The 13,988-nt window shown below is 37.2% G+C and overlaps 1 protein-coding gene across 5 annotated transcripts in view; it reads right to left on the bottom strand.

Annotated features, from left to right (window-relative positions):
* STAU2 (staufen double-stranded RNA binding protein 2) overlaps positions 1–13,988 on the bottom strand; it is a 177,237-nt gene that overhangs the window by 105,729 nt on the left and 57,520 nt on the right. For all 5 annotated transcript variants that reach the window (XM_005443188.4, XM_055706170.1, XM_055706168.1 and 2 more), the window contains 3 exons: positions 12,733–12,892; positions 7,588–7,695; positions 1,457–1,669 (listed from right to left, as the gene is read on the bottom strand). In XM_005443188.4, the coding sequence (XP_005443245.1) occupies positions 1,457–1,669; positions 7,588–7,695; positions 12,733–12,892 (481 nt within the window). The remainder of the gene's footprint in view (positions 1–1,456; positions 1,670–7,587; positions 7,696–12,732; positions 12,893–13,988) is intronic.

The raw sequence follows: 13,988 nt of genomic DNA, 5'->3' as shown, positions 1-13,988 counted from the left end.
AGGTCCTAAACTATATTCTGAAGCACAAGTTTTGGACATGAAGGTTTCCTGTTTTTTCCTGCAATTTGAATCTCAAAGTTACTGATCTGCATAGTATGGGGCAAAGGTGACTTTCTCTGTACATCAGAGAGAAAGTGAGTACTCTCCACCATTATTTGGACTGACCTAAAATGAGTATGAAAGGCTATTATTATGCCCTTATGCATGCCTGAATGACTATCCAACATGCCAGACAAGAGAAAATCATGTACAAAGAGTTTGACTGCTTCCTCAAAAAGTAATACTTCCTAAGATAAAATTAAAAATAGCAGATTTTGGTCACTTGCGAGGCCTCATCTTCTGCACTGAACAAATGACAAGTTAATCTGATTAATTGTTCACTGCTGAGACTAGGTAGTGATGCTTCACAAAAAATATATGGACACTGTGGCTGCTTTCATTAGAACATTTGGAAGACTAATTACTTCAGATGACCCTTTGGTTTTGTAAGAATTTGGGATGAGTAAAAACACCACAGCTAGTCACCACAGACTGACTGAACTGTAGAAGTAGCAATAAATCTACTGCCACCAAGCATAAAAGCACCATTTAAGGAGCCTGAGCTCACAAGAATGCAGAGCCTCTAAAAGGAAGCCTCATCAGTGCAGCAAGAAGCATATTAATATCCTCTGAGACAGGGCATGTTTTCATAGAGGGACGTTCAAAGTCTGCAAGTCCTCCATGGGTTGGTCTCCAGTGCATTTTCTATCTGTATCTGAAAGCTAAAGAGCATTATCAAACACACGCCAACCTTAACACAGGAACATGAAACAAAGAAAGTATTGTCCTTTGGCACTTGACAAGTGACACGCTAGGCTGAGATGTCAACAAACTCTTGGCCTTCTTTCAAATCTTTCAAATATCAAATTGAAGCTGAAGCCACAAAACTCCCACATCTAGCTACACAAGGCGAGGAGGCTGGACTGGGTACCACTTCCCCATACATCTACTATTTCACGTATCTCTCTCCCTCTTCAAACTGGGGAAGGGGGAGAAACCAGGAAGAGAACTTGGGAGTCCTTGGTTAATGGTTGGACCCAATGATCTTAAAGGTCTTTTCCAACCTAAATGATTCTATATTTCTATATCCTAGTAGGGCCTCCCAGAGGAGATGATGCTAAAAATGCACAGGGCTGTACGGAACTGCTTGGAGTTTCATCCTCCCTTAGACTTGAACCAAACCCCCGAAGACTTCAGTGATGTGAGCTCAGTGCTTAAGCTGAGCACTTTACAAGCCATTATGTTGGAGAATTTCACAGCATTCTCAGAATTTAAAAAAGCACAGACATATTAGCATAGGCAAAAAAGTAACAATATTGACAGAAAATGACAAATAAGCCTTTACTGCTTTTAAATTTAAGTAACTCTGTTACTTTCTGAGCAAACATTCTTAATTCTGTCACAGGCGGACGCATACCTTCAATATTGTTTTTGGACGTTTTTTAAAGTAAAGTTTTGGCTTTTCAATCACAGGAAGAGGAGGAAGTTTCTTAAGTTCTTGTAGGACAGCCATTGCAGCACGCTTCTTTGAGAGTTTCTTACTGTTGCCTTCTCCTTCTGCAGTGAATTCTCCCACTGTAACTCGTGTAACGAAGCTCTTCATGTGAGGAGGTCCACTTTCTTTAATCACCTTTTAAGCAAAAGTAACATTGAGTCAGATCACCCCACAAGAATATTAGTGTTTGTATCTCTGGAATGCACTTACTACTAATGCAGTTTTCCTGCTAACTGAAGGCATCACATGGATTTTCATAAAATCTGGACAAGTATTAATGACAATACCGAGTTTGAGGACAGAAAAATAAAGCTAATTGGATAAAAGACATCTAACCATTGCACTCAGTCTTTCAAAGAAAATACAGCAGACCTATATTTTCAAAAAGATTTATACAATGACACGAAACACAGTAACAGTGCATATCTAAACCAACACGCTGGTTTTTCCCTTGCAAGGTACTTCACATACTAAAGGAATTCAATTCGTGAAGGTCCACCGGGCTTTGGCCATTTATTTACATAAAACATATTGAAAACTATATTTATATGGCATCACTTTGACCCATTCATAATTTTCTTCTATTATCATTTTAAAATGTAGGAAGTTCATGTATGGTCCCAAACTTCAGTCTTAAAGGTCTGTATTTTTACACTGTCCTAGCTGCAGGCAGCATGCCTGCTCTCAACTCTTACCTTGCCACTGTACACAATTCAGAGTGACATTCCATACATTTGAAAGGCTGCCACGGTCTTGCCTCCAGGACTCAGTTGTCCCTCCCAACAGTACCAAAAACAATTATCAAAAAAGCCACCATAACTCACACAAAAGCCAATCAGTTCTGAAAGGTTTCATTTATTCATTCCCTTCCCAACATATTCGAGATGACAACGAGAGAACCCACTTGAAGTACATCTCCACTACTGAAAGTTACAATAATATGGAAAAAAAAAGAAGTTCTGAAAGTTGTACCTTCCTTTAGCTGCTGTTCTGTCTTCATTTTTACACACACGTCTCCATTTCGGAGGCTATACTGTTGGGATTCATTCACCAACAACCCGCAGCACTGCAAGTGCTAAGATAGTCATCTCTTCATGTGTGCGCCATTTACTGGTCTGGACAATGTCCATCAGGAATTAAAGACCTCATTTGGGAAAGGGTTCAGTTATTTTGTTTGATGGGAGGAAGCAGCTACCTAATTTAATCTTTGTTACATGTGTATAAGGAGATATTAGAGCATCTGACAGGCACCTCTTTGTATTATTTTCAAAATCAATACAAATACACATTATTTTTTCAGTAGGTGCAATTACATCAAACCATTTTTGAAGAAGTATCATGCCGGAGTGCAAGGGAACTGAGGTAAAGGTGCTAGGGCCTTCTTGGTGCAATAACTATATTTTTAATGGGCTGAAACCTTCAACCTTAATATTATTACAACATGTTTTGTATTAAAGTTCTTTTTATCAAGGTCATGTCCCTTGCATTATTTAGTTTTGCTGTTACACTGTAATGAGGTCTCCTTAGGCTTGTATTTCTTTTTTAAGCTCTCTTTTGTGGCAACTTCACCCAGCAAAAACAATTATCACAGTATATATCAATAAAAAAACACAAAATGAAAATTAACTGACAACTTTGTCCACATTTTCCCAGAACAAGACAACATCTGTGCCAGCATGGGATTTTTCTGTTGTAGTCCAGGAGTGTTCCCACTCTAAGTTTCCAGATAATAGTTTTGGAAGTTGTTTTCAGGATTCACCTCACTTGAAAGTCACCCACTAGTGCTTCAGCACGTGAGAAGGCAGCGGTGCTTTTGAGGCACTGGCCCACGCTGAGGCACGAGAGGCTGCACTGCCCGCACCAGTCCCAGCCCCAGGATCTCCTGCTCGCAGGCGCAGCTGGGCTTCCTGTCCGTGCTCAACACCTTCCTCACACCGCATCTGTTCTAAAGGCATATCTTAATCCATCCCCGTACAGTGCTATCCAAGTATTACAACACGCTGGCTGTAAAATGTGGCTAAATTAACCTTACTAAGGTCCTTAATCTTTCTGTGGTCTTACTAATACCATTATATAGGTGTTTTTACTTAGATGCAATATAATGCATTAATAAAATATACAAGAATGTCTACACTGACCAGATGAAAAAGGACAAAGTAACTTGCTTAAGAAATATGATTGCTGAGTTCCTAAAATATTAGTTTTATATAAGTTTTCTCATATATATATATATATAAATGTACACAAATATATATGAAAAAGAATGCTAATACAAAACCAGATTATATTTTCATATACATGAAAATACATTTCTTAATATAAAACTAATGTATTTTGGTGTGGGTTTTATCTTTTAAACTTTTAAATATGTGACACGAGGTCAATAATTGCCTGGAAAACACTCGAAACTATTTCTTTGTTAGTGTGTAAATGAAAAAAAGTCTTGTGTTGTCAATGGAATGAACCCCATAGGATTCAGATGGGATTCAGATCAAGCTACGCATCCAAATTTGGTAATTTAGCAAAAAAAAAAAAATTACCTAACAACATTTTTGGTTAGCCCCAGATTTTAGATCTTTTTACTCCACATGATTTCAAACAGTTGTGCTATAAGCCTTGGACAGAAAACACTAAAAAGAAGTTCAGCCTTTGCTGTCCAAGAATACTATATGCATTAGTACATTAAACTATTTCCTTGGTTGACAGATACGACCCATGGACCAAATCATGGCTAATTTAAAGCTGAGAATTTGATTAAGGGTGACAGTTCAATACACTTTTCTTTTTCTGTTCCACTGATTTAGAGAATAACTCCAGCAAGAGAAAACACATGGGGCCAAAACACATCTAAGGTCAAGTTACATCAAGAGTGAATTTGGCTCAACTTAATGAATCACGCTGACAAATGAAAACCAGCAGTACAATTACAATAAGAGTGCAACACTGCTTCAATTATTAATGAGATTCCAGGTAGAAAATTCAAAAGGTTATGACAAGATTAAATGGACATTTAAAAAAAAAAAAAAAAAAGAGAGAGACAAAAAGTAGGTCAACAAAAACATGTCAGCTACATCCACAATTATTTAGAAGTTTTAAAATACCAATATATTTCCATGTGTGCAGGCAGACATACCAGATTTTTACAGTTCAAAAACCAAAATTAAAAAATAGCCTGGATGTTTTCACGCGAAACCTGAATGAGAGCTATTCAGTATGTCAATCATCCAGTCTGAAAGCCTTAATCTCCAGGAAAGCAGGAGCCAGATGGGTGTGAAACTTCCTGCTGAAAACTTGCTCAGTCTCCCAGAGTCAGCAATACGGTCTGCTCCTGGTTCAAAATACAGAATCCCTGCCTCACTGCGGTATGACTGGGACACAAGAAACTGCAACTTATTTCCTAGTGGAACACTGGTAGGGAATGGAGGGCCAGAAAATTTGCTTGTTTAGGCACCCTATCCTCCCACTCCTGATACCGAGAATGAAAAAAATAAATATATTAATGTTTTGCTATTCTAAAGAAAGAACAATCCAATCCAAAGAAAAATACTGAAAATAAAATGGCAATCTGAAAGACCCCAGCATGTTCTAATACCTGAAGCTGTTGACCTCAGTTATGTCTTCTAGGCTCACCCAACTCCTTACTGACAAGTCGGAAATAAAAAACATATATCTTGCAAAAAAAATGAAAGAAGCAAGATGTTAGCCTACTGTCAAGGAGGGAAAAAGAAGCATTATGATCATTTTACAGCTATTCTAACAATTCCTACAGCAATCAGGTTTGTATACCTCCTTAAAAATTGTTTATTGAGAGTCCCACAAATGCCTTAGAGGAGTTGTATTTTGACTTAAAAGTTGATGAATAAAGGTTAGTTAAGGATGCACCAGTGATAAGTATGGACTAAAGCTTGTTCTTTGTTAGAATTGAATGCTTTTACTTTTGTTAATTATTCAATAGATAATAATTCCTTAAAACTCATCCTAAAGTTCCTAGGCAATTAAAACCACCCATATTACATGGAACAGGATAGACAGAAGAAACCCACAGGGTTCTGCATGCTCTTCTTATTTTCCACCCCTCGTGCAATTCTGAGGACATGTTTACATAGAGCTTTACATATCTTTACAACCGTTACTTTGTTGCATAACACAGCACTGTTGGAATATTGGCTAAAGCTTCATCAGATGAAGAAAAGAGAAGTTTTATAGCTCTCACATGCAAAAAGCTAGAGAAAGAAAGCTTTGATGCCTGCCTGGAATAACACAAAACCATTTGTAAATAAAATCCTATTAGAAACATCAGATCCTGGGGATTACCCATAATTGCTTAGCAGTTTTATTGAAGTAAAAGCCAGTACCAAGTTCAACCAAAATTCTGTTTAAGAATGTCACCTATACTTAGATTTAAAAGGCAGGAAATAACACAAAACCTGTCAGGAGAGCAAGAAATTGTCTTTTTTCCATGTTGTTAACATTCTTTGGCAAGTGACACATTAGACTTTTCCTGTAGTAAGTATCTTTGCCTTCACTATCTCCTTATCAAAAGCTCTTCCTTAAATGAGCTGAAACACAGGAATGAAGTTAAGAAGACATTCAAAGCACTGTCCCTCTTTCCTTTCCAACAAGCTCCAAGCTACTCTGTAACCCATGACCATACATCTCTTTGTATTTTAGGGTAGTGATTTGTATGGAACTATTTCAAATACTTTAAAATACTTAAGGTAGAAAATGATGTGTGAAAACTGAAATGTTAATTATGAGCTTCCATTTTGAAACACAAGCATGTGTTTCCATTATGTCTGATCTTATGTAAGAGTTATGTTCTTTCTATGTAGTTACAAATTGATACACCAACACCCCCAGACACCCCAGTTTTACCCTTAAGATTTTAAACTCAACTTTCTAATTAGTCCATATTACATAGAACATATCTATGAAGCACATACGCATTTGTTATACTGAGGAATTCCTTAGTCCAAACCAATAATCTTTGCCTTTGGCTCTCTTACCCACCTTCTGAGAGACTTCTCAGATTTCCAAGGAAGTCCAAATAGTTCATTTGACATTGGCCAATTCATGGATATGGGCCAAACATGTCAGTAAACCGCGTACAGCACACTGTAAGGCATGCCATAGCATAATTTATTTGTTTGGCATGCAAATAATGTGCCTATACTTCAAAAGGAAAAAGCATTGGAGAAAACAGCCATCACCAGTATAGGCAATACCCATGCCTTTCATATATACTCACTTTAAATGTAAAACAGAAAGCAGAAAAATAAAACTTTAAAGAGCCACTTACATTAACATTTTCTGCATTTTTTTAAAAAAAAAAGGGAAAAAGGAAAAAAACCACAGCTTGAAAGTCTGGTGGTTCCTACCACAATAACATTAGATATTTACAACCCGTTTGTGTAAGAACTTTCTCATCAGAAAAAAATTTCCTATCACTCATTCTCCTGTATTTAGTTCATTGATAGTATTAGAGCTATTCCAATACAATTTTCTTTACTATTTAAGGTAAGCAAAGGTGTCAGAAGCAGGTTCATACATAAAATCATATGAGATGAAAAATAATAATCATGAAGACTTAAGTAGAAATATACAAGAAGTCCGCATGGAAGCTTAAAAGGATACTCATGACTTTCTGAAAACAGCACATCAGATGCAAAATGCTTCAATGGGAATTTTAGAGTGTATGAATGCCTACAGTTGAAGTAAAGACTTTGGATAACTGTTTTGAAGATTATTTCAAATCAGAATGAGTGTGGCTACTGATTCTAATCCCACAGCACTATACAGAAGATGGCTGAACTGCTTTTCTGCCATCCACTTGTTTGCAACCAAATATAAGGTCTCTAATACTTCTGAAAAAGCATCCAATTTAATAATACAAACTCAGTGTCTTAGACACTGATACCCTACCAATTAATTATTTATAATTTGCATTACTTTAAATGTCATATTCATAATATATTAATATTATTAACTGTGTTGAGGTTTAGTGACATTTTTTTAATAACTTCTTAGTAAACAGATAAATATGTAACACATACCTCAAAACTGACAGGTATATTGCGCTTCAGAGCAACTTCAAACACTACACTGATCTCAGACTTGTTTGCATCTTTATCTTCTTCTGATTCTTTTCCTGTTTCTCCATTCTGAAAATGAAGAATACATAATCACATTACAAATTTTAGAAGATAAAAAAATAAATATGCTTCTCTCCCAATTTCTCAAAGACTTTTGAGTTCTCCTGTCATGTTGTAAATCTGTGTTTGTACATCCATCCCAGCACCCCATTATCAGACACCTGCTGACCACGAAGCCATATATGCTACACTTATGCTTCATAATAAAGGAAGACATACACATTAATTTATAAATAAATGATAGATGGCAAAATAACTTCTATGGATTGTAGTCCTATTAATGACATAGATAATAATCATCTGAATACACACTTCTTGTGTCAAACATGAGGATCAAACAGATCTTTTGACCTGTTTCTCAGTCTCTCTGTGGGTACCCCTTCCAAGCAAGGAGGAATTTTTCTGTGCTTCTTGGAAAGCAGAGAAGACTGTACTTCTCTCAGAAGAAATTTAGTGAATCACCCCCACACTTTGACTAGGTCACCAGGTTACAGGTGTCCTCAGCAGGTCCAGCTGGTTAATGGCCCCTCCATCAACTTCCCTCTGGGAGTTATGACCAGTGTGAAAAGGTAGTGACAGAGAACAGCTTGCTCAACACAGAACATTATTTATTTATCCATAGGAACATAACAAACAGAGAGGCTAAGAGATAAAACAACACAAGGCACATGCAAACATTATCCTGCCTACAATTCAGCTTTGTTTTACCCTTTACGTAAGTCTTACTTTTCTCACAACCACCAGCACAGGGATCAGTCAAGGAGCTACCACCTTCTACAACCTCTACCTGTTGGTGTTTGTCCCCCAGGCCACATCTTCCTTAGTTCTCAGAGGTTTCACTTTCAGCTACGTTCACACTGCAAGGCTCTAAATGTTTCAAACTGGGATCTCTCAACAACCACGTAACCTTGGCCAGGCTCCTAATTTTTTATTAGTGTAGGTAAACATCAAAGAAACTTGGGCTGGATTAGGTGGATTCCTGCAGAGTCCCCATCTCACATAACAAAGCCTGATCTAAACCTTCAGCCACCAGCATAGCTACAAAATGCAGATACCGAAGTTATAAAATAACATTAAAAAATCACTACGTTCTTCACATTAACATTTGTTACACAAAGTGACATTTATCAATCGTTTACCTGCCGTTTGTTAACTCTTAATGTATCAATTTTTAAGATAACACAGGACCAAAAATACAGCAGTCAGCTGCAGCATGCAAACTACTCTCATTAAATGGTTGCAAAATTTTGAGTCTAAAAAAGCAATTTACATCCCTGGTGTTGATTTGGAGCTAAATACAAATAAAAATGTATAAAGTTTGTAGAACCTGCTGGGAAAAAATAAGGGTGCAGTGCAAAGCAGTAACAAGGGTAGTTAGAATGAAATTATGTAGGACCTCTAGCTCATTTCATATAATGAAGTGTGAAGTAACACTGAAAGCAAGGATGTAGGTCATTAGTTATAAGACAGGCAAAGCACTGATTAGGTTCACTGAGAAAGATCAACTGAACAGAATTAAAAGCACAATATTTAAAAGTAAAAACATATTTTGTGGATATAAAAAGTTTCATTCATACAGAGTGGGGTACTACTATTCTGTAAAAAACCTTAATGACTATCTTAGTATTCAATTAAGTTTGTGTTTTATAAAGGACACTGATAATCCGAAACACTGACAAAAAAAGCCACAAGGATGAACTACTGATTAGAAGAAACAACTTTACACTGAGACAGTGGAAACAATCAGTTCTACAAAAAGACTGAAAATTACTTAAGCATAATCTGCAAACGCATAAGGGGGAGAGATTTTTGATACCTGCTTGTCACGTTTAGCAAAGATAAGAAAATACCAATTAGATACAAAATGAAGCTGAGTGAAGAAGAAATACCTTGCAAATTATCTTTGAAATGGGGAATAATAAATCACTGGCATAATTTACATAAAATAATATACAGCCCGCTGGACTGCCACCAAGCCTTTAGGTCGAGAATGTTTAGGTTTTCCAGCTATACCAGATATATAGAGTCTAACGTAGAAATTACTGCTTAAAATTTCACGATTAGTACAAACACATTGGACCAGAAAATCCCTGGTTGTCCCTTCTGCCCTCACAATTTAGCTCTTTGCATATTTTTCCACCAAACACAGTAGAGAGACTAACTGTGAGTGCAGAATAGGGAGGATTGCAGACTTTAAAACTTAGACCTTAGTATGGAGCAATAATGTTTCAGGCTTCAGTCATATGACTTCCCTAAGGAAGATAAAATACGTTCAGAGTGTCTCAAGTACTTTGGATTTAAATTTGATCCTCATTCCACAACTGACACTTTAATTGTAAGGCCTTTCTTAGCCTCACATCTACGATACAGAAGACGTGCTTTGGCAGACACACAATAGCTCTTTTATGAAACCTGTAACCCTGCCCTGTTTGCTGACTGCTTCTTCTTTCTGCTCACCTTATGCTCTTCTACACATTTGTGCAATGAAGTATTAAGATAGCAATACTCCTCTTCAGTGGTTTAGTATGGATAAAAAATTTTATCCTTAACTGCTTTTTTTAAAAAAGGAAAAAAAAAGTCTATCTTGAAATGAAAGAATATATAGAAGGCTGCATTAAGCAAACAGGGTTATGAAAGCTAAAAGGTAAATTCCATGGATCCTATTCCAGTGAAATTCACTGAGTCACTAATGGGATACAAGGCTAGATTGGTACCAGCAGGTCTGTCCTCGCTCCCCTCTGTGCTCTCCTTGGAAGCACAGTGGCAGTGACTGGGGAATAAAGCAGCTCAATCTAGCCATGTAACTGAGGCCAGCCAGACTCTACATGTGTACTGGATCTGATCCACGCATGACGTTCTGAGAAATGGTGAATCGATCACCTTCCATAGCTGACCCAAGCAGATCAGTTCTGCTGATGGAAGCAGAGTTTTACTGAGCTGGACCAGGTCCCACGGTGAGGGCACATCCTACCACCACACAGCAGCCCTGCCTGCACTTCATGTGACCAGCAGCAGGGAGGGGCCTGAACCTTGGCACCATGAAGCCCTTAAACTCTACTTCAACCAAACTACAGTCCTCTGGGGAGCTACACTCAGCTCCACATGATGGAGCTTTTTGTACTTCATTATGACCTAGGCACAGCATTACCTCCAGCCTTCTCCAGTCACCTACAACTCCATGAAGTGACAGAGATGTTTCTTCATGACTAGCCTGCAACCCTTACTAGCCCTTTACTCTCAGCATAACCAAGCCACAGAGGTTTTCCTGACTGAGGACTCGATTTAGTCTCCTACTCACAGACACCTGCTACTGAGATCCTACACCCAAGTGGTCTTCAACTGCTGCACCAGAAACTCACAGTGCTCTCACAGGTCTTGCAAGTAGTATGTGAATGTCTCAGCTATTCTACAATCTTGTTTCCTGGCAAGTCTTCCCTATTTTTCTCATAGGTAACTGCAGATTTCATTCAGTTTACAGGAATAATAAGTTTACAGCTTACGGTGGTGAAGAGAAGAGTGACATTACTTCATTAGCTCATGAGAGAGTCAACACAAGAATTTAGGAAGCTCAATTTGCTATGAGTACATCTTCTAAAAGTCTGAACAACCTAAGAGACACTGATGTAAATAAACACTAAATAGACCCAATTAGGCAAGAATATTAATTAAAGATTTTATTATTTTTGCTAGGTACATTACGTATGCACATGGCTATGAAAACTCAGTATATAAACCAGGTACATATCAATGTTACTTATCTATACAATTTACTTCTGCCTACTACCTACTATCCTATGCACACTTAGTGGTTTGATTTCCATTCTGATTAATGGATATCTTGAATTCAAAGATTCTTTTGATAAAATATGATATGAAACATACCATTTTCAAACCCTAAGAATATGCTGACCTAAAAATATGTTTCAATAATATGAGATTCCCACAGGTTTGTGCTAAGGATTAATTATTACCGAAATATTTGACGGTAAACTAAAAGGGAAAAGAAGGAAATTCACAATGAGGAAGGAACAGGGATTCCTCCTAAGACTTTATGTATTATTTTTTAATACTTTTCCTGTTTTTTTTTAAAAAATCAATATTAATTATAGTGAATGATTTTGAAGATAATTTCCTGATCCAGAAAAATAATACGGCAAAACAAAAGGGTGAGTCAAACTCTCTTTGGATCAAAAGGAGGATGTACATCCAGGGTGAGGCAGAAAGAACAAAGATTATTTTTTAATATAGTAAATTGTTTCCAGCCTTCAAAAGCAGCTCAAAACTACCACACAAGGCACTGAAGGTACTATTAGTAATGTTTTGTACTGTGCACAGGAGTTCAACAGACATCATCGGAAAGAGTATGCAAAATAAAAACATTGTCTCCTATGCATTTATTTTGGCTTATTTGACTGGACAATTTTATTATATTTGTCCTTTCAATTTGCAAAGATTATTCTGAGAATAATTGTTATGTTAAATATTTTTTAACATATGACACAACATTTTCATTTTTATGTAGCAATATATACCGTTTAGAAACATAGCAGTGAGAAAGCTAGCCATTAAAAAGGGTACTAAGTGGCCAAAACCATCAGAGAGGTGATCAGTAGCTGTCAGCGAGCTCCGTCAGGTTCTTTGGTACACTGGGGACAAGTCATTTCAACTGTAAAGATCACATTCATGGCACAACACACATTTAAGATTAATAATTCATTCTCCATGAAGCCACTGATTCAATGGACATTTTCTCCACTTTTGGTACAAACAGAAATATTTGATTTTATTCTGATTTTATTTTTTACTTAATCACTGTTGACAATCCCATCTTTAAAATGCCCACTTATTTTTGTTATTTAACTCTAGCTCCGTGTTAGGTGTGCTGTTATAAAGAAATAATAGTAACAATTTGTTACCATTACAACTTTAATTATTGAAGCTAGTATGAAAAAAACACTAAAAATTAAACATTGAAAAACTGGCAATTAAATTGTTCGATTTGGTATCTTAACGTGAAGACTAGGAACAGTTTTCTGAAACACAAACCTGAGGTAATTTTTCTGGAATAGGCTCATTTTGGAGAGCTTGAAGGGCCTTCATTGCAGCATTATGTCTAGCAGCTTGACGAGTCTTTCCTTCACCAAAAAACTCACTGTTGCCAACAGTTAACTGGACATAGAAAATTTTAGGCACTGGGCAGTGATACCTACAAAGAAGTCACAAAAAGAAAACAATACAAGTTACAAGTTTTTAACTATTAATTTTCTGTAATATAGAGCAGTAGTTAGGGATAAAACATTATATTTTCTCACAGAGTGAGACCTAAGACTCAAATACACGGACTATGCCTCAGCAAAGCCATCAGTAACTCTGACAGCAGCTCCTATGTGCAAACCAGCTCTTCACTCATGTTTGCAGGGCTCTGCAAAGAGCTCTGCTACACTTCAGCCCAACAGCCCTGCTCTGCTCTATTCTTGGTTTGCATCTTGAGAAGATTAAACTAAGAACAGAAAGCTCCAGTGGAAACCATGCTGGGGAGCCATCTCCTGTCCCACAGGAAAGTGGCACGGAGGAAGAAGGATCGATAGGTCTCGCATTTGAAACCTATTGGCATAGCTCAGCTCCTGGGGACAACAAAAAGTCAGATGGCAGAAAGTGACGGACCTGGACAACATACTTCTAGCCTCTTTTTAAAGTTCAAGTATTGAAATTGTTGTAGAGGATAGCGAGGAGTTCTCTTCCAAAAACATAATGAAGGGTAGGTAGAAGCTCTCCTCCAACACTGTAATAGCCAAACATTTTCGGGGCACTGAAAGAAAAGCAGCAATCACCACCACATTGTTTTCCTTTTTTTTTTTTTCCTTCCTACAGAAAAATTACCAAATACAATGGCAGGGATTGTTTTTCTGAGTATGTCTGAAAGGCCCCAAAAGAAAGATGAAGCAAAAAATGTAACATTTTCCTATGAAATGGCACAGCTATTATTCCTCAAAGAAAGCAGTATCTTTATCCATATCAGCTCCACATCTCTATTTTCAGTAATAAAAATAGCTAACCCAATCCATACTCCCTACCCTGGAACGTGTCTCTTGCTAGCAGAGAATGAAGAAAGAGGCATAATGCCATTCTCAGGTTTGGGAGGTCCTGTCACAGCATGGTGACAACTACAAACATAAGAGCTTGTCCTTATAATGAATTTCTACAGAAAAGAAATATTCCACCACACACACTCACACACCCAGAAAAAGCAATTCAGCACAGATAATTAGTTCCAATCACTGTTAAAATTATAATCTTTTAAT

The sequence above is a fragment of the Falco cherrug genome, chromosome 3 (genome assembly GCF_023634085.1).
Source record: "Falco cherrug isolate bFalChe1 chromosome 3, bFalChe1.pri, whole genome shotgun sequence".
NCBI lineage: Eukaryota > Metazoa > Chordata > Aves > Falconiformes > Falconidae > Falco > Falco cherrug.
Note: the sequence above shows the minus strand (reverse complement) of the source record. Positions and strands in the feature narration are given on the sequence as shown.